Source organism: Electrophorus electricus, chromosome 25 (assembly GCF_013358815.1).
Source record: "Electrophorus electricus isolate fEleEle1 chromosome 25, fEleEle1.pri, whole genome shotgun sequence".
Lineage (NCBI taxonomy): Eukaryota > Metazoa > Chordata > Actinopteri > Gymnotiformes > Gymnotidae > Electrophorus > Electrophorus electricus.
This window is the reverse complement of record NC_049559.1, coordinates 2,287,501-2,309,250: the sequence shown is the minus strand read 5'-3', so window position 1 is coordinate 2,309,250 and position 21,750 is coordinate 2,287,501. Positions and strand designations below refer to the sequence as shown.

General features: G+C 45.0%; 1 protein-coding gene and 1 long non-coding RNA gene across 2 annotated transcripts; both read left to right on the top strand.

Annotated features, from left to right (window-relative positions):
• The first annotated feature begins 1,490 nt into the window (after window positions 1-1,490).
• On the top strand, window positions 1,491-10,669 carry LOC113586695. Its single transcript, XR_003411644.2, has 3 exons — window positions 1,491-1,626; window positions 10,105-10,235; window positions 10,466-10,669. It is a non-coding gene; the product is annotated as an uncharacterized LOC113586695 (long non-coding RNA).
• sox1a (SRY-box transcription factor 1a) lies at window positions 5,229-7,206 on the top strand. The gene has a single exon (XM_027025019.2). The coding sequence runs from the start codon at window positions 5,577-5,579 to the stop codon at window positions 6,603-6,605; it is 1,029 nt and encodes a 342-aa protein (XP_026880820.2). The 5' UTR covers window positions 5,229-5,576; the 3' UTR covers window positions 6,606-7,206.
• Window positions 10,670-21,750: the final 11,081 nt, after the last annotated feature.

Below are 21,750 nucleotides of genomic sequence, written 5' to 3'. Positions count from 1 at the left end.
TTGGTCATTATTCCCGTGTGAGAAGCCCCTTTTCTTCCATTGTCACGAGACATTTGATCATGTCTAGACTTTCCAATCATCTCATTTTATGACATTTTCCTACGCGTGTCATTTTACTCCCGTGGTATAACTCAGCAAGGCAGCACACGTGGAGCCGTAGAGGTTATAGTATCCGCGGGGTCACGAGGGCAGTCCGAGCTGACAGATTTTAATTGAACAAAATTATTATTTTTTGTTTGAAACTCATCGCATTATGAAAGAGCCTTTTGCTTCTTAGGAGGTAGCAACAACATAGTTCGGTGAAGGGGTGTGTGTGCACGTACAGAGGGGGTTTGCAGTAGTTGCCAATGTAAATTACAGTCATTGTCGTGAGGGTGAATGGAGAATGGCACAGATCATGGCTGCGAAAGGGGGAGGGTTGAGGCTGAGGCCCCTTTCAGCGTGGGGGACTGTACTGCTCTGAACATCTACCATCAGATGGAGATGATCACCTTCCACTGTGTGTGCAGCGTCACGGTTTTACACACTCTGACACGCTGTCAAAGACGTACGGTGGCAAGCCGCGTACGGCAAGAGGAAGATTTACCACATCATATGAAGTAACATAAGCGTCAGAAATGAATCAACGACTCCATTAAACACACACACACACACACACTCTGCCAGCATCGGTGTTGTTTAGTTTATGTAAGGTGCTTAATGCTAGAGTTTATGGTCGTGTGTTTGTAGCAGGCACTGTGCCCTTCGTCTTTACTAAGATTTACTAAACTTTAATTCGGTCATTAAAAAGTTATTTATAGTGGCAAAGCCAGCGGTTCTGGCTGAGAGAATCGAGAATCAAAACTTGCATTCGCAGAAGGTTAAAAGTCAGAGATTTGATGGGGCGTTTGGATGAGTTTTCGCTTTTTGGATATAAGGTTATGCTATTGAGCTTTTTCTCGACACACTAACGCACTGCACGTTTTGCTGCCAAAACGCTAATATAAAAAAATAATTCGTGACACAGCAGTCAAATTCTATTTAAAAAAAAAAGCTCTTGGTTTTTGTTTTGTTTTTGTTTTTTTTGTTTTTTTAAGGCAAGATAATGCGCCCGAATCCGTGCGGTGCTCTTCCGAGCCGTGTAGCGGCGGCGGCGCCGCACCGGCGCACAGCTACTCGGCGGTGCTGCGGGGTCCGCGCTCAGAGTCCGTTTCCACGGAGGAGAGACGCTCGCGCCAGGGCTCCGCCCCCAGCTCCTGAATGCGCAGCAGCTGCTTTCAGACCCAACTGCTCAGCTCCATTCATCCTCCAGAGGGAACAAAAAAAGTGGCTATTTATTAGAATACTTGTTTTCTATTGTTCAGCGCCACACAAAAGGCGCTTCATTATGTAAGAAGGAACCCTTTCGCCGGGAGAAACAATAACTTGAAATTGTCTTTAGAGTCTATAATAAATTTCATTTTCTTGTCTGTCTCCTCAGTGTGTAGTGAGTGGTGGGTTTGGGAGCCGGGTACGGTCGGCCTTGGCACACTAAGACTGTAGATTTTAGGAGGGATGGCGGTCTGGCTGTGGCTGGGTTAGGACAGAGCGATAGAAACGGAAAACGACAATTTTCCATCACTGCGAAAGTGGAACGATGGAACTCGCGTAAGTTTACTCAGCTTGAAATGAAATGATTAAGACTATTTGAAATACATATGTTTGAAAATTGAGTTGTACGGGAACAATCTGAAAATAAGGTTTACATCGAAGTTTTGTTTTATTTAGTCACAGTCTCGTCGCATCATTTTGCGAAACGTCTGTTCTTGTCAAAAGAAGGCGAGCAACTGTACTACTACGAACTAAGACGGGTGTTAAACATTTTACAGCGTTGCACGTTGGTGGGACGATATGCAAAAGAAGGAAGCTTGATAAAGAAATAGGCTACACACGTTTCGACTGTAACATTTTACATTCTTTGTATCCCAGATTAGTGAAAGCAGGTGGAATGGATTTAACATCGACGTTCACAGCACAGAACGCACTGATGAAATATTGTTCAGATTGAAGTAGGTTGTATATCGGATGGTGTTGAGGGGTGGTTTTAATTGGATATTACTTCACCTTGAAGAGGAGTCCTGCAAACTCAATTTACGTTCTTAACGTTAACGTGTTCTTATTGCGTAAAAGCAACGACGAAGATATTTAAGCTGTTTTGAGCGGTCTGGAATACAACAACAAAATTCAACTCTAATACACCGAGCTCGATACAGAGCCAGCGACGATCAGAACTCGTTAACGGAAAGAACTTGGGCTCAGTAACTCAGTCCGTCTTTACAGAAATAACCGCAGTAGCTTCAAGTGAAATTTCTATGTCACAATAGAAACGAAATAACCGAATTATATCGCATTATGTAGAACTGTGTTACGTATCGTAAGCTACTTTGACACATGCCTGTCAGTGGAGTTTTGGTGTGGTCTTAACACCTGGCTAATGATATTTAGCTTACACACCTAAGATCTTAATGCCATGTTTCCACTCCAGATAAAGGCCTTTCCCGATGGACCGAGATATGAGGTATATCGTATTTTGGTGTGTTTCTTTTTCTTCTCACATCTGTAGATTTTTTTTTATTTTATGGAAAGTGGACATTACTATCAATCAAGCGAGTGATATTTTAAAACGTGAAGATCTACATCAGGCAGCAGTCCACGCGCTTACACTGATTCGCAGAAACACGAAGTTGGCATTGCTTTCAGATCCTTACTGATCTGTTAACAACAGCAATAACCGAAATCCTACTTCCACCCAACCTATATTCGCTGTTCTTTTCTCCCTCTCTAGCGCATTTACGTAAGCCGCGCGGCTAACACCTGTCAGATGTCGATGTTAAACTGCCTCCTCGCAAGTTCAAGAGACTCTTCACTTTTAGGAGAGGGCTAGAACTGGGAGAGAAGGATTAATGCGTGTACGGTTTAAACTCGGGTCTGTGTTCTATTTTCAGACTATAAATTATTCAGTTCGAAGGTCATTGGTGCTCTTATTAGGCTACCAGAAAGAAAGAAATCCGACCTCCTACTTGTATGTATAAACTGTGATCATGCATCTTATAGTATGGACACTGCTTGACAAGGCACCGTGAACTACACACCCTATGTGATCTTTTGTGTTTCAAGTAAGAGACCGAATCAATCTTAATCCAACAAACAAGAACCCTTGAACAATTATGGGTCACTACTGTTTGTTTAGAGTAACTGCCGTGACCCCTGCTCTTCGCGCGCTCAGCAGCACTGCCCTATCCGCCCACGTGCGCAATCCGAACACGAGACAAACGCTTCCTAAAGCGACAAAACAACAAGGACAAAGTAGACGCTCCCCTCGAGGGTCACGGCGCGTGTAATCCAGAGAAAATGGAATCGTTCAAGTCCAAACCAATTCTTTCTTTGGCAGTTCTTTAAAAACATCTCCAGTGATATAGACCGAGTTTCATTTGTATTCAGTATGAACATTGATATTATTATTATTGTTGCGATTCTTGTTTTGATGATGATGGTGATTATAATAATAATAATAATAATAATAATAATAATAATAATAATAATAACAAATGAGTATATTATTAGTAAATCTAAATTCCCACAATTATTTATTAATACAATTATTATTTACCTCTAAATTATCAGTTTATATTCACTTGATGAAAATCGCTTATATAAAACTGCTATTCAAATAGTCTTCATTGTATTTTTTGGAATTTTATGGAATTTAAAATAATTTTGGTTGGGTTGTTATCTTAAAAATCACAATTTTTAAGTATGATTTTCTTTCTGCTGGAGATGACTGTGTAATGCGACATTCAGTCATTATTGTTTTGGGCGTAAAACTCATCATATAATAGTCTCTTATTTACAGGCAGGGTTATTGTAAATGTTTGTGGTTTACAATAAATAAATGAAGCCCCCCTTTATTAACTATAAAACAAAATTTCAAAAATGTAGATATACGCCGTTTTTACACCGTATAAATTTCCACAGGTGTTATTTTATATTTGTGCTTTCTGACTGAAAAAAAAAAATTATCCTCATAATTATTTTTCATAGCTATCATTTCAATCATCCCACACCGTGCAGAGACCGATATGACATGATATGTATTGGTGTCATATGTTTAAGCCCAATTATACAATTTTAATGTGTGATTCACCTACAATCTCTTTTCTCCTCTCGTGTATATCGGTATTAACCTAATTAAAAGCCATGCAGCCTGGCGTCGTTAGCTGCTCAGCAGGGCGAGAATATTTTTGTTTTGCGTTCAATTAGCAACTGATTGGTGTTTTCAAGGCAGGTCAACTGTGAAAATCGAATTATACATGTGCTGCGTTGTGCACAGTGTGAGATGTTTCGTTGCCAATAGATTTGCAACGAACTTTTAAAAGGTGGTGTTTAATCTTTACGTGACCAGCGAATTCAAAACGCAAAGTTAATCTAAAGAAAATCTAATCATTTTCTTACCAGTGCGTTTTCAAAGCACCTGTGCTGATTTATTATCGTGTTGCTGACCTTCGAAATAATCCAATCTAACCATGTCAGTTCACAACGTCGAACCACCAGCAGGCGGCGATAACACGGCTTTCGGCAAACTCCTATAGGTTTGCGTGTCTTCTTAAATGTCTTTGCCGCATATTAATTTTAAAGAAATGTGCAGGCCATCTGTTGTAAATGTGGTTGGTTGCATTGGATCTCAGATGCTGATAGGCCGAGTGCGTGCCTCATGTGGGACAAGCTAAGCAGCGCGCGCTTACGCGCGCATGTGTGTTCTTCGAGGGAGGGCAAACATATTCAGGTGATAAAATAAAGGCTTCGGGTGGTTGTGTCCCCCTGACCTAATCAGCGAAGCCTGACCGAGTGTGTGATTCGGCGAGCGCTTTGCGTCAAAACATGCGTTGAAACTGTGGAGCATAAGTGATGCGTAAACACCTACTATTTGTCTCTACTAGAACTTGGATACAAGCTACTCTTTAAAAGTAGACTTTTTTTTTCCTTAAAATCGCATTTGGCGATTATGCTTTTATTTTCTAATATCGTATCTATTAACATTGATCATCTAGCCCAACTCGCCAAGCAGCCCCAAACTGGCAGGCTATCCCACTATTCACTTGCCGTTAGAGGGGCGGTGTTGACCCCCGTTGCACCCCGCCTACTAGTTCTCTCCTCGCTGTCTACGTCACCCCGCCGATCTCCATGCAAATCGCGCCCTTTCTGGAACGCCATTGGCCGCGCTCGCATTTTAATCGCTGTCAAAGCGCATCATATGGCCGCCGCTTAAACTAACTCCTCAACTCCACTAGGGAAAGTAGCACAAATGCGCTTTCAATTAACGTGGACGTGAAACCGTAGTCGGGAACGACGCAGAACAGGCTCCAAGACGGGAAAAGAACTTCAGACTCACGGGCACCGTTTGGATTAAATTACGTTTCGTTCCGGGTTTTTTTTTTTTTTCCTCCCTCCTTCCCTCCTCTCCCGGAGCTCTTCTCGCTTGTGTTGCACCTGCTCCTGCGGACTAGCGCCGAAAGTTCATGCTTTTTCCGTGCTGGGTGAGAAGTCTTTAAGCCAGGTGAATGTATAGCATAATGATGGAAACGGACTTGCATTCCCCAGGACCCCAAACCAATACAAATCCGGGACAGACGGGTCCGAACACGGGGACCAAAGCTAACCAAGAGCGCGTGAAAAGACCCATGAATGCTTTTATGGTGTGGTCCCGGGGCCAGCGCAGAAAGATGGCTCAGGAAAACCCCAAAATGCACAACTCCGAAATCAGCAAGCGGCTCGGTGCTGAGTGGAAGGTGATGTCAGAAGCTGAAAAGCGTCCCTTTATTGATGAGGCGAAGCGGTTGCGGGCAATGCACATGAAAGAGCATCCGGATTACAAATACAGACCGAGGCGAAAAACCAAGACGCTTCTGAAAAAGGACAAATACTCTCTGGCCGGCGGTCTGCTCGGCGGAGCGGGCACGGGAACAGGTGTCGGTCTCGGGGTAGGCATGAGTCCGGGTGGTGTCAGCCAGAGGTTGGAGAGCCCAGGGGGTCACGGAGGCTCCGCCAGTGCCGGTTACGCGCACATGAACGGCTGGGCAAACGGCGCTTACTCCGGGCAGGTCGCGGCCGCGGCTGCGGCCGCCGCTATGATGCAGGAGGCGCAGCTCGCGTACAGCCAGCACCCAGGCAGTGGCGCGCACCACCACCACGCCCATCACCATCACCCTCACAACCCGCAGCCCATGCATCGCTACGACATGACTGCGCTCCAGTACAGCCCGATATCCAACTCCCAGAGCTACATGAGCGCGTCTCCGCCCGGCTACGGAGGGATATCCTACTCGCAGCATCAAAACTCCAGCGTCGCGTCCTCAGCAGCGATCGGCACATTGAGCTCACTCGTCAAGTCCGAACCGAACGTAAGTCCTCCGGTTACCACACATTCTAGAGGCCCTTGCCCCGGTGACTTGAGAGAGATGATCAGCATGTATTTACCGACCGGGGAGTCCGGCGACCCGTCTGTCCAAAGCAGACTGCACGCCTTACCGCAACACTATCAGAGCACAGCTGCTGGAGTAAACGGAACTGTCCCGTTGACGCATATTTGAAATGGTCAGTGAAACTTGGGGTAAAGCGCAATCAGACACTCGCCACCAAAAATTTACCTCTTTTTAGATGGCCATTTAACTACTTTTGTATAGAATGTTTTAAGATGTTCTTGTAATTTAAGGTAAAAAATATTGTTTCGATTGCCGTTCAGAGAAAACCATGAACTGATAATATTTGTCACTTTTGATTAATTTCTTTTTTTTTTTTTAATTATACTATTCATGAATTCGAACTGACATTCTTCTTGGCCAAAAATCCCGTTATGTTCCCTCTGATTCCAGTGTTTCGTTTCAAATATTTAATGCTTTGGTGCAAGTTCATTTTTAAGTTAATAAGTTCACATCTAAAGTAGCTTGGAGAATATTTCTGAGAGTTTATAAAGAGTTTCCTGCATATTACACTTACCAAAACATTTGTATACGTGAATGTATGTTCCTGAATTTATGCTGTAATATTTCTTGTAAATTGTGAATACGTTTTAATATTTCAAAAGACTGGCACGTAACTGCTGATGTATATAATTTATGAGACGCATTCTTGCCAGTTTGCATTATGATTTTGCGCTGATTCATTGTCTAAATAAAATTTGGAAGAATGTTACTATGGTTCTAAAAGGTGTTAATTTTGTTACTTTGTTTATGCCGTTGTGTTATTTCTATCTACTCCTTTAAACTTGTTAACTTGGGTAATATTGTACTGATTAATGTCCTTTGTTAATAGGACTGCATATAACTGATCCATATAATTGAATATTGTATTAAATGCAGACATTATTTAACACATCACCACCAGTATTTTTTATAGCTCCTGGAACGTCCTATAAAACATTTTAATTGTAATCTGTGTATTCATAAAAAGGAACGTTTTAGGAAGCTCTCGAGCTCAGAAGAATGTATCCCCTTAGATAGAATGAATGGGAACATTGTGGTCTAGAAATAGTAAAATACTTACTTTAATTGGGCAAATAATTGAAGCAATTTTATTGAGTTATGTTATAAAACACCCATTGTTAGTTCTATTCTGTGGGGGAAAATAAAATCCAAAATAGATTTAAATAAATTTTGTTCATTTTGGTTCATCTGTATTTCTTATGTCATCTATGAGCAGAGAAGGATGTTAAATCTGTTCTCGGAAACTTACACTTGACCGTACAATATTAAACATACGATTTCCAAAAAAATTATATATATATATATATATATATATATATATATATATATATATATATATATATATATATATATATATATATATAAAAGGAAAAACAGTTGGCCATTTTAAAAATATCGTCTTAAGGGTCATTATTAAAATTTGGGTTCTGGTTAGGTCTCTGTATCTATTGCCAGTGTACGCACGAATCAAACATCAGAAATATTCTTTCTGAATTTAGTTTTAGGCCTACATGTTTGAACTTAAAAAACAACAAAAACCACAGCATCCTTTTTATTGAAGATGGAAAATTATATCCTAAAGTCTATTACAGTCATTTTTCGAGTGACCTTTGATCTTTGTGAAAGCAATTTTGACAACATGCTTTAAAAGATTTCGAATGCAAAAGAATGTTTAAGAGCAATCTAACTTAACCTTCCCTGGAGAGAAGTGCCCACGCTATCTGAAATTTTGTGTCTGCACGTGAGGGCCTAGCCTGGGCTGTTTTAAAGGGGCGTTCGAGACAGTAATTACTTTTAGGATCAAGATCCTCATTACGTCTAACAAATAGTCTCTGTGAGAACATCATTTTCACAGGTTTCACGTGGGCTTAAATATTTTGCCATTTTTGCATCGTGCTAAATTAAATGGGTCTAGCATTAGGCTCGGTTTGAAGTTCCTACCTTGAAAGGAAATGCGCGTCAAATTGTTTTCATTTTAGACGTTTTTTCTTACATAAGCCGTCTAAATACTGCAATCATTCTGTCAATTGTTCTATATTTTGCGTGCTTTTCAACAGTTGAGCGCTCGGCTGTACTCATCCGATTTTGAGTGGCTGGACTAAAAGCGAAGGGGAGTTCGGTAGAGTGTTTAAGGGGTCGTGGAACTGACTAGCAGAGGCTCTGACCTCTGGGTCAGTAGCAAGGCAGAATCCATTATTATTGCAACGGCGCACCGCAACAGGTGTCGGAGCACTAGACCACACGGCCTTAGACCGCGTGTCCCCACTCTGTGAGCCACGCACAAGGGAGCGCTACTTTGCATGGTTAAATAAAATTAGGGTACGACAAGGCGATTATACTAAACAGTGGGTGGACAAAATAATATAACATTTTAATGGCATTAGTAAATAATTACAAATAATTAATTTATTTAATTATGGATAAGTTCGTTCATTATCCAACATATTCGTTAACCAACGATTCTCAACGTGGTATAAAAAAAAGAAAAAGAAAATAGCCTGGTCTTCTAAATATTATGTTGTAGCTGTTGGTGCTGATGTTGTTGTTTTTAAATGCCACGCTAAGTAAATTCATTTAAACTCACTGTTTCCTGCAGCTGTGTCAAAAATGATGACCAAAGTGGCCGCAGTTATTACTGGGGCTGTTACTGTTACTCTCCTTATCACGCGAGGTTAGGGATTGGCCACTCGGCGCCTATTTGTATTTTATCTGCACGTGAAAAGCAACGCGGATTAGCGCTGAAAACATAGAGGCGGAGAGCAAGTCACGGCACGTTGCCAGGTTAAAGGGAGCGCGTTCTGGTAAATTTAACCAAAATAATTTACTACTCCAGCGAGGGGGGGGGGGCGCACGCGGGTGGGTGGGTGAAAAGGATGGGCTGCGGAAAAAGGGAGGGGAGCCACGACCAATAAATCGTCTCAGCGCGCGATACCCTTATCTTGTAACCGCCGATATATTCCGCGCGCGGAAGCCATCGGTGCTTCTGGCTCGTGTTCGGAGCTCGTCCGTAAACTCCCGAGCTCTCGCACTCGCTGTCCTAAATAGGGATAATTAGCATCACTTTATCACGCTTCTGCATATTTTCTCCCTTCTCCAAAAAAGCCGGTATGCTGCTATTGGTCGGCGCTCTGTCACAGAAGATTACGCAGACAGATTGCACGGAACGAATGTGCTGAACGAGATTAGGGGGAAATAGAAATAGCAACTGGGCCAATAAATTCCTCGCGAGGGCCTTATCGTGCAATTACACGTTGACATGTTTAACAATCTTGCTGCCTCTTAATCCTGTGCTCTTCCAAGAGGAGAGATTCAGCGCCGTCATTTCTGCAGCCCGCGATTCCACATCAGGCATTTAAACAGCACGAACGCGCTGAGAGCGTCCCTAAACCCCCGCGACTTGGTTCAAACTTTTATTTTTCAACATTTTCCTCCTTTCTATCTCGGTTTTGTGGTTTGTGCATAACGCATTCGGCTGTGCTCTTATGTTGTTAGATTTTGATGTGTGTGTGTGTGTGTGTGTGTGTGTGTGTGTGTGTGTGTGTGTGTGTGTGTGTGTGTGTGTGTGTGTGTGTGTGTGTGTGTGTGTGTGTGTGGTGCTGGTGGTCAGAGGGTGCGGGCTTCTTTAATGCCATGAAGTGAATCATAACGTTCGTTTAGGCCCAACCCGAAAATTGATCCGCCGGCCTCATATGCGATGCTGCTACCGCAGACTGCGTTCATACACCTCAGGCAAGAATGGTACTGCACCCATAATCCTCAGACAGAATGCTGTTTTAAACTATTTATAACTTTATTTTCTAGAACTCTTCGTGCTTATGCTTTTTTTTTTTTGACCCTGAACGTCTTCTTTTTCTCCTTCTTCTTCTTGGTCTCTCTCTCTCTCTCTCTCTCTCTCTCTCTCTCTCTCTCTCTCTCTCTCTCTCTCTCTCTCTCTCTCTGTCCTTCACCCCCGTGCTGTGGCTGCACAGTCTGTGTGGGGATGATTGTGAGAGACTCCGCAGGAATTTGGCAGGCCCCGTCAGTTGGAGAGGCGCCCCGTGCTGCCTCCCATTCAGTGGTCCGGCGCGCTGTGAGGTTGGGAAGTTTCAGTGAGCCGTGGCCTCAATAGCGCCACAAAGCTGATTACAAGCTCCAGCGGATTCTTGAAGGAAGCGGGCAGTCGCACAGGTGTGCGGGGAACCGGGGCAACCCTTCAGAATGGTGACGGAACGGGACAAGGCGGGGGGGGGGGGGACCACACAAAAAGCAAGCGTCCCGGGAAGCGGGCAAGGATTTGGTGGGAAAAGCGCGGGTAAGTTGGAGGACAACACCACCTCTAACGTTTCGAATGCCCCCCATCTGACAGTGAATAGAGAAACTTTTCAAAAACACACTTATCATCCCTCCCCCACTGTCAAATTGGATGCTATTTGAATGAGAAGCAGGCCTGTGTGTTCCTTTCGTGCATGCCACGGATTGCATCGTTGCGGGTTTTTTTTTTTTTTAAATATCTATCATATATAACTTCAATTTAATATGTCGTTAACTAGTTTGCCACGATCTCCAACTCAAGTTGTGAGTCGGAGGTTAACAGCGAATCGCAAAATTCAGTTTGACTGCGCCCAATCCATTCTCTGTGCTTCGCGATATATACATCAACTGATCAGACAGCGTATTTAATTAAAGCGGCGTCTAACTATCAATTACTCGGGGAAAAAAAACGAGGTTCCCCGAGGACCGGTAATCAGCGCGCGAACAGTCAGCGGCGCGCTCATTACGGCGCGCTGCAGCCGGGAATAATAATCGTGACGCGGCAGCGCGTCTGCCCATTACTCTCACTTACTGTCTGAATGCTGTCACTCCGAAACTTACTGACTCCTCATTCCCACACAGATTATCTTATTAGTAGGTTTGCTTGTCTAGATTAACATTATTACATGCTACGGTGTATAAGTTCCTGTTCTTCACCAAGGCATGAACCGTAAAAAGCTCAGTGACGTATTAAAATCGTACGAAGCTCTGCTGGTGTGATTCATGTCTCTCGGTCTACCACATTGCTTTGAGCTGCGCTTTTCCACACACCTGGGTTCATTGTACTCTAGAAAGCGTTTAGGTTCTGTTTAAATAAAGGTGCAATAACCCCAGTTTAATATTATTCACCGCGTCCACACAAGCAGCACTATTAGAGGTCAGTCATTAGAATGCACTGAATCACACTCCGTTTCTTCCCATGCACGAGACTGTCCTATTGCACGCTCCAAACACGTCCCGAGACGAAGCAAACAGCCAGAGAAACGCAGAGGCATCGTTGCTCTGTTGTGTTTGCTCCCATGCCTACGCTAACGGAGGCGAAAGGCGAGAGGACGGCGAGCGGCGATCCTGATTGTTCAGCGGAGCTGCGCGCTACGAGCCGCGCGCACGTCCCCGTCAGCTCCGGCACGCTCGCACTGCAAGTCTGCGTGCGTGAACGTGGCGCATACAGAGCGCGCACAGCCCTTAGGAAGTTGACCGAGGGCACGGAACTAAAGCTGCGGAGTGGAGCTTCGCCTGATTCATCGCCGTGCTGACGTTTTGTTTTGTTCGGTTTTGTTATGCGTTCGCGAGGAGCTGTCCGGGTTCTGAAGCAGCAGAGCCGGTTGTCGCATAAACAGGTTGTCTCCACTTTTATGTCCAGTGAGCCTGCAATTCACAATTAGTCAGGAGAATATTTTGCATCAGAAAGTCTCGCCTAACCTGTCGTCTTTTTTGCTTGTTACATTTTATTTACAGTTTAGCGGCGTAACCGCGTGCGTTGTGTGGACTGACACCACACAAAATTTACTGAAAATGTCGCTATCCTGGTAAAACAAAAACATGAACAGTGACCCTATGCTATGTCGAATTCATAAGAACTGTTCATGTTCATTTTGTTGCTCGCGCTCCATGCAGTTTCTGAGTGAAATCAAACAAGAATAACCAAAATGGACTAGTCCTATAAACGCACGAATGACAACTGCAAATGACTTTTCCCTTATATCTAGTCTGACCCATCTCACGAGGTAAACTTCTCAGCAGGGGGACCGCAAATAGGTTTTTTTGAATTGTTTGTTGCCTTGTGGACCCCACTGTGTCTCTGTATTTTCTGATAGGGGGTAAACTTTGGCTGTGTCTGATTGCGTTGTGCGTTTACATCTGAAACACAGAGAGCGAGGCAGAGAAGCCACAATGAATGACGTTGATGTTTATGGATCGGCCATCGATTTTGCTGTGTCCATCTTTGTGGGTTCACGGTTAAAAGGAGAGGGTGCGGGGCTGCCTGATCTGTGTGACAGAGCCGCTCTGGGGGGACGTTGCTGGGTGAGCCGTAGGGAGGAGGTGGCCCCCGGACGGTCGGTGCCAGCAGGATCACCTGCCTCAAGCACAGCGTTGAAGGGGTGAAGGGCAGAGGTAATAATGACACACCCCACCGAGTGTTATTACTTAAAGACGGCGCTGGGATGAAACGTCGTCGTAATAGGAGGGTACTTTACGCCCTCCTATTCAAGGAACTGGGTGCTCTTGCTTGGCATCCTACCACATCCCTTTTATCTGTCTCTCTCTCTCTCTCTCTCCCCTTTACACAATTCTCTCCTTTGTCTTATTACTGCACTGAAAGAAAGTTCCATGCATGCGCTTAGATTTGTGGGACAATGTTCACAAATTCAGAGGATCCTTTCACCCTTCTTTTTGCTCCTCTGCCGGAGTTTAGATGGGAGCCAAACGCGTTCCCGGGATAAAAAACCAGACACACGGGCCACCTCGCTCTTCTCTCTGCAGGTATCCGACTCCACAGGTGCAGACAAGCGAAGGGAAGTGCTCCGCTGCTTCAGCGTGAAGTTTTGCCAAATTCCGTTTGTGTCTCGTGACCGTTCATAATAAGTCATAAAGATAAAGAATACTGCTGTGTACATACCAGATCTTATTATGAATGTAAAAAAAATATATATTAGTACATATTGTCTACCCAGGGCTGCTAAATGGTTGAAAAAGTGCACAAGGGCTTAATATGACGTGGTGTGTGTGTGCATGTGCGTGTGTGCACGTTTGTACATGTGTGTGAGAGAGTAGTCTCAGGTTTGCAGTGACCAGAGCATGGCGAAAGTACGACTGCACTCATAGTGTGTATAATAAGTACTTTCCTACCTAATTATGTCAGGTTGTGTGTGTGAAAGGGCGCCCTGTGCTCACACACAAAGGCTCGTTAGCTCCGCTGGTCATTTGGACTTAAAAACGCTTTGAGAGACAGCTATACTCTCAAGACTGACCAGTAATCATTCAGCATGTGTTATAAAGTGTGTGTGTGTGTGTGGACAGAGACAGAAAGAAAATGTAGTTTACTTCACTTCAAAATGTGGACAAATGGTTTATTAGCCTAAAAACAGAAATAAATTTCCTTATTCAGCCTCTTTCTTTGAAATTAGGTGCTGTGTTAACTATAATATTATTTTGTTTGTGCAATAACATTGCACGCCTTTATTTTAGCCAGTAAAGGGTCGCGGGATCAGCAGCAATCTCAGGTTCATGCCTCCAATTAAAGTTGTCATTGATGTGGACATTTGTCCCAGTGCAGTACAGAAGATCTGTAGAGGTCACATAAATGTAATAATTTTCATGAATTCGTGAATGATTCAGGCTTTGTCGCATTTGCCTAAACAAATGAATCGTCTCAGAACTCCTTTCAGAAACAGTGAAAAGATTTTTGTTGAATTATCTCTAAAGTATTTAGGATCTGTGACAAAAATTCGTTCTCTGTTGCTGTAGGAGCCTAAATTCCTTTTTGAATTACATGCTATAACAATTGAATAATTCCTTTAACATATGACCTTTTTATTTTTCCTGATACTCTTTCATTGTTAAGGATGAAACACACACACACACACACACACACACACACACACACACACACACACACACACACGCTTCAAATGAAAACAACATTACAACAATACATTACAACATACATCATACAACATTACAACATTTTGTCATGTAGGTTCTGGGGTGGCTGGTCTCACACACACACACACACACACACACACACACACACACACACACACACACACACACACACACACACACACACACACACACACACACACACACACACAGTACCTTTAATGAAAGTAAATGTCTCTTATTGTGGCCCATTACCAGGGTTGATAAATCATGGACACACTACTCTCTGTTACCACGGGCCTCATTTGAGTCAGCCCAACTTATCACACTGACCCAGCACTTCTAACATGGGCAGAAGAAAGAGAGGATGATGTTGCTGCCATCCAGAATGATGGCAGATAAACACCTAGATGGGTGTGATACGGGCACTTTGCTGTGCATGGTGCCAGGGGACTAAGACCTGGGCTCCGTGTTTCTCAACAGGGTCGAAGCAGAAGTGTCAGAGGTTTCACAGAAGCACGGTGCCAACCCTCAGCTCACGCAGACTCCGACGCAGCTCACGCAGACTCCGACACAGCTCACACAGACTCCGACGCAGCTCACACAGACTCCGACACAGCTCACACAAACACCGACGCAGCTCACGCAGACTCCGACGCAGCTCACGCAGACTCCGACGCAGCTCACGCAACCTCCGACGCAGCTCACGCAGACTCCGACACAGCTCACACAAACACCGACGCAGCTCACGCAGACTCCGACGCAGCTCACGCAACCTCGGACGCAGCTCACGCAGACTCCGACGCAGCTCACGCAACCTCCGACGCAGCTCACGCAGACTCCGACACAGCTCACACAAACACCGACGCAGCTCACGCAGACTCCGACACAGCTCACTCCTTTAGCGAAGTGGATGAGAAGTCTGTACGTGTGTGCCACGCATCTTATGCAAACCAGAACAAATACACAAGTCAAAATATGCACGGACACATGTGTACACACGCACACACACACACATAAACACACACATGCATGCACACACACACACACACACACACACACACACACACACACACACAAACACACACACACAAAAATACACACACATGCATGCACACATGCATAAGAGATTAGGTAAATGAGAGGTCAGAAGGTGACTATAAAAACAGAGAGTCGGTTTCCTCTGCATGTCACTGATAGCTCTCACTACTACTGGCCTGCTGACCTTTGACCTCACTTACAGTGTGAGATCAACAGATAGAGAGATTTAGGTGGCTAAATTACAACATGATTTGTACCCTTGGGCTTCGTAATGGATAGAAGCAATATATCTCTCACTGATAGTCAAACCGACTCCTAAAGAGGACCTATTTGTAACAGCAGTCTTTATATACGAATACATTTGCTGAGCCTTACTTGAGATAGCATTGGTGTGGTTGATGTGAGTCAGAAGGACCATTCTCTGGGTATCTGACATGTTTTTTTCTGTTGACTAAGATCTATACTCTCCTTACATTTCCTCTCTATCTCATCTCATGAGTCACAGATCCATGTTTGAAAAATCTCTTCTGTAGTCTTTCTCTTTAATGTAGAAATATATCTCATTTGTAAATTTCTGACTTAGAGCCACGACTCAGGCCCATTTTCCAAACCTTTCAATACAACAATGCACAATGTGTTATTGATAAATAGGCACCACCATTTTTATATGTCAGTATAATTTCTACGATAGATATTTCATAAATATCAGATGTTGATTAAGTGCATGCGACAACACGGTTTTGATGTAAAATAAACCAGAATAAGAATTAATTCAGAACATATACAGCAATAAGTACCTGTCATGAGCTTTTTACACGGTGCCAGTTACTACTGCCCTTCTGTTTGGTCGCCAACATGCCAACTACCTCAGCCCCGGCGTGCAAACCACGGCCGCGCACCCGCTAGAGAGGGGGGTGTTTCCACAGTATCCCCTCGATCAGTAACCTCGAAGATGCGTTTCAGCCACGGCACGACCGTGTCACGTCCGGGGAAGTTTGGCCAAGCCTTCTGAGTAGATCAATTTCTAATAAACTTCTTCAATAGCACAATTGTATTATTTTTTCCCCTTTCAGCAGCTGCCTTGAATGGTCGCAGTTAGCGTTTAGCGGGCGAGACGGCGAGCGGCAGATGATTGCAGTCGGTACACCGCTGAAGGTCACCATTCAGGCGCACTCAACACTATTCATGCATATTGAACAGTGTTTAGAAACTCCACCCAAGCTCACTGCCCCTTTCAATCTCCAAATCTACATTTGGGTGTGTTTATTGATCTCGGAATAATTGTCCTGATTGTTGTATTTTTGAAGAGAAAAAAAGAATCTTTCGTTCCATTTCAGAGCCGAACATAACTGAAATAAAGAAAATTTAGTGAGTGATTACATCTGATATAGTGTGCCTGCGATCTTTTTAATTACATTAAAATAACTCTTGTCATTTGCTTATTTGAATGATTTTTCTAATTGCCAGACAACAGCAAAGATGTGTTATGGAGTTTGGAGACTTTTTAAAATGTAGTTTACACAACCTTCATCTGTATTCATGTAATGATTTATTAAAGTTTTTAAATCCTTTCAAAATGGTTGAGAATTTCTAACATTTTAGAACATTGAATGACATTTATTCATTCATGCAGTCATTTATCTTCTAAACCGCTTCATCCAGTTCAGGGTTGCAGGGGGCCAGAGCCCGTCCTGACGGCGCAGAACACGAAGCGGGAACTGACCCTGACAGGACACCAATCTATCACAGGACATGCGTGCCCACGCACACACACACACACACACACACACACCCACGCACGCACGCACGCACGCACACACACACACACACACACACACACTCTCTCTCTCTCTCTCTCTCTCTCACTCACATTGGGCCAGTTTAGACCTAATGTTCACACTTTTCAGACGTGGTAGGAAGCCAAAGAACCCAGAGGAAACCAGAGTACTGAGAGGGAGGAAACAGGCATCTGAGCAAACAAGAATCCAGGAGAACTTCACATGGGCATCCAAGAGAGCTCCGCACAGGAAAACTCCACACGGGCATCCAGGAGAACTCCTCCCAGTCAGCGGCTGGGCCAGGAATCACACCTGGCTCACTGGAGCCATGAGGCAGTAGTGTTCATTGAGATTTAACTACAAAACCATGGCAGTTTATAATGAAACTCTGCCCCCTTTTGACTCAAACAAGTTAACAGTAGTTGTTTCAGGGTCTTTGTTGGAGGGGCATCTTAGGGCACCAGTTCTCCTGAAACACCTAACGCACTCACACCTGGTGTGCGTTTGTGTTCAATTCACACATGTGCACAGTGAACTTGGAAAGTCCTCGTCATCCCAAGATAATGTTTGGCATCCGGGGATGATTCTCAGGTGCACTGTCGTCTTTGCGGACTGTAAAAGTAGAGCTCTCGCTGTGTGACCTCAGGTGAACTGTCACAACAGGATTAGGGGGACAGAGCTGTTGAACCTAGTGCTGCCCCTCTGCTGCTCACCCAAGAGACGCTCGCAGTTATCACAACACGGCAGATTTGGTTTGAATTACTCATAAGTAGAAGAAGAGGAAAAAACCCAAAACGTGGCTGTGTGAAAACAGAGGCGCTCGGTGCCAGGCGTGCTAGTGTTAAGCGCACGGCTCTTCCCGCCGGTTTGTATCCTGGCTGCAGAATTCCCAGCGTGGTTAAGGTGCTTTCGGAGAGGATTAACTGTAGCCAGCCCAGAGGAGCCAGGTTCGCAGATTTCCCACAAGGCAGAGGAGACAAAGAAGGGAAGGAGGAGGAGCAGGACAGGGAGCAGAAGCACAATAACAAGACGAGGAAACGCCGACGGGGAAGGCAGACGGCAGTGAAAAGATTCCTGGAGCAGCGTTTCAGTCACCCGCCTCGCGCCTCGGGATCTCTAACTTCAGATCACTTGCGCTCATCTCTCTCTCTCTCTCTCTCTGTTTCTCCCCTCTTTAAGTCTTCATCCACTCTGCCCTGTGCACGGTGTCCAAGCTCCACGGCTGTAGTCTCTCTGCTGGGCTGACCCGCTCGCGTGACGGTCCCAACCTCAGACCCACGAGCTTCCGACACACAGGAGCTCCGGGGCTCTCTTGGAGCTTTACATCCATGTCCTTGGTCGTGATCCCTAATGGTCTCTCTGCTGTTCTGTCATTTTTTAATTAGAACAGTGTGGGGCGAGGAGCCCAGCAACCAATTATCCACTCACTCAGACACATCATGGGAGCGTTTGATACGTTCATTTCACATAGAATATTTCTGAATAAAAAGCAATTACACCTGAGTGACTTGGATGAATGCAAAGTAGCTTGATTTTAATAACACATGTGTCAAAAGTCCCAGATCAGGAAATATTCCTTCAGAGCTGGTTTTTTGTACGGTCTAAGTTGATTTTAACCTCTGTGAAACTGACTGTTTATGCAGGGTATTTTTAAAGTTAGCATGTCCGTGAACTAGGCAACCAAAGTAAGTCAGAGTACAGGGAGATAACGTTAGAATTTTTAAAAATACTTTGTTACAGACAAAAACAGGGTGTTAAAAGTCACACGTTTATTACATCTTATGCTGTACATGGACACTTTTCCAATGTTCCATGTAATTCTGGCATCATTTACCTCTTAATACAAGTGAAACAAAGTTATGTTATTTATTAGCAACTCTTAAAAAAAAAGGTTTCAAGTGTGTTGGGTCGGGAGCCTCTGAACCACCAACAGTTGTAGTAGGTCCTTCAGACGCTCCACACAGCCTACCGACATCACAGCAGTGTCAACTACTTCAGGGCATTGACTGCACTCTTCCCCAGAACCGCACAGATGCGTGCGGGAAAAGAGAGACCCTCCACCCTGCCACAGGGTCTTCCTGGACGTCACCTGGCGCAGCTGGTATTCGCACCTGCCACGGTACTGTCGTTAATTAAAAATGAAACTTATATGTCATCCAGCAGGATCCAGGTGCGAAAGGTTAATCGTCTCAAAGTCAAATCAATTATCTAGAGTTGAGATGGATGTCCAGGTCCTTCCCAAGTGTCACTGAGGCAACATGAAGATCCCATAATTTCTTGCACCTATTTATTGCGTTAGTATGTAACAGTTCATTTGGTTGTTGTTATTGGAATGTGACTTCATCAATGGTTCATACAACGTGGGGTCAAGACATGTTCGGACCCTATATCAGAGTCAGGGTGTGTTTGGGTCATGTGGGTGAGCAGTCGTGTTATTGACAGAGCACTGACAGATCAGATCCTGTGTGTGTGTGTGTGTGTGTGTTTGTGTGGTGGTGTGGGGGTTCATGTGCTCATGGCTGAGTGCCCTGTTTCAGGCGCAGGGGAAACCAGATCGGGCCTGTTCGCAGAAGCGCACACAAAAGCACTTGACAGACGGCCAGATTTCCTCCCACGGCCGCGCTCAGGTTTCCACGCTCTCAGTATGCTGCTCGGGAGACGACAGGTAACGCAAGCTCAGGTGTGCTGGGGGCTCCACTCCCTCCTCCCCTCCGTCACCTGCAGGCCAGCGCTCAGCATGGCTCCCTTTCAGCCGCTTGTCCTCCGACGCTGAAATAATCATCTGCTCACCACCAGCCCAGCCCCTCCCTCCACTGACGCTTACATCAGCCCCGTGTCTGGTCTTCTCCGCCACTCGGTCCGCCACTCGCTGCCTTTCAGAATCCCAACGCATGTATGAAAACGCCCAAAGCTGAACGCAACGCACCGGGCCGGTCGGAATTCAGTCAGGTCAAGGAGAATCCCGAAGAACAGGAATAATGAATCCATTGGACGCTAAAGGGCTTTGAACGTTGGTAGAGCATTCGTAAACTCCGAGCTCTCTTTCTCCCAATCCCTGCTCACTTGTGCTCCCATTTAGCACAGGGAGGGAACCATGTGCAGGCCGACAGGTTTGTTTCTGGGTCTGCGTGTTCAGTATTTCCGTGTTGTGTTGTTAACAGCTTCTGTTGTTTCTGAACCTTCTCCTCTCCTTACAGCTTACAGGTCTGTGTTTACTCTGATGTACTACACTATAATAACCCATCAGTGATAACATTTATTACCGCATGCTTGCCACAGTCTTTAACAATAGCACTGAAGGGCACAACTTTGACAATGGAACTGAAGGGTTCCTTTAGCTGGCCTTAACCCCCCCCACACACACACACCCACTATTCCTGTAGCCTAACACTCTACCTACTCAACCCATCTATATTCCCAATGCTCCCACTCACCTGTTGACAAACAAAGGATTACGTACGCATAAAACCAGGCCATAAACGTGCACCGCTGCACACGCTATATGTGTCAGCTGTATGGTTAAGTATGAGGGCTTGTGTATCCCTCTGCCTGCTTGCTAGGTATACTGTACATATTCCGGCGGGCTCCCCCCGGGCCGGCTCTATTTTAGAGTGCCCATTTAGTGCGGCCCCCTGCTCTTCTGGCAACTGATGGAAAAGGCAGCTGAACAATGAGCCCCCACCGTGCCTCTCTGCCTGCCCCCAGCCACCAGGGGGAGAGGAAGCAACAGCCACTGCGCGACACATTATTCTGTCCCCTCGGAACCTGCGGCCAGGCCAAAACCCCCCCGTGTTCTCTCGGCCCCGTAAGTGGCGAGCCAGAGACTGAGTGACATTTCCAAAGTCCTGACCTTTGTTTTTTTTTTCGCCATTGACTGGGAAGACGCTTGGAGGAGATGCAGAGCTCGCTGTTTCGCTCTTAGCGGCGCGCGCACGCATTTGGAGACATTTGCACACGCGCGCGCACACGCGCACAAAATAAAACAGCACACAAAGTGAGAGACATATGGCACTGGGCTTGTTGTAGACTTTATTGACTCACGGTTGTGCCTGTCCTGTTGAGAATAACATTAAATGTGATAATACATAAAGGACATTAAATGTATAAATTAACACATATCGTTGACGTTACAATAGCAATACAGGAGTGCAGTACTTATCGTCTCTATAGACAGAACGTATTACGTATAAAACAGAATAGTCAAATTTATGAACTGGGACTATAATGTGTGTGTTACGTCCCAGATTTAGCGTGCATGAAAATCTGGCTCCGAAGTCCAAGCCTACACCATCATTTCGAATCAGAGAGCACTCCGCCCTTGCGCTCGCGCAGGTGACATGGCGCTCCCAGGCGCGGAGTCTCATTAAAGCGTGTCCTTCTAAACCCCCCATTTCAGAGTGGAGCGGGACAAACTCACGCGGAGTAAATGGCGTAAAGTGCTACGAGCTCGGCGTCGCTCTCGGCTCCTGCCCGCGGCCCCTCCGGCCCCGGTGCTGAACGTGGAAGGTCTCATTAGAAACCCGAGCCACTGCCCAGGGCTT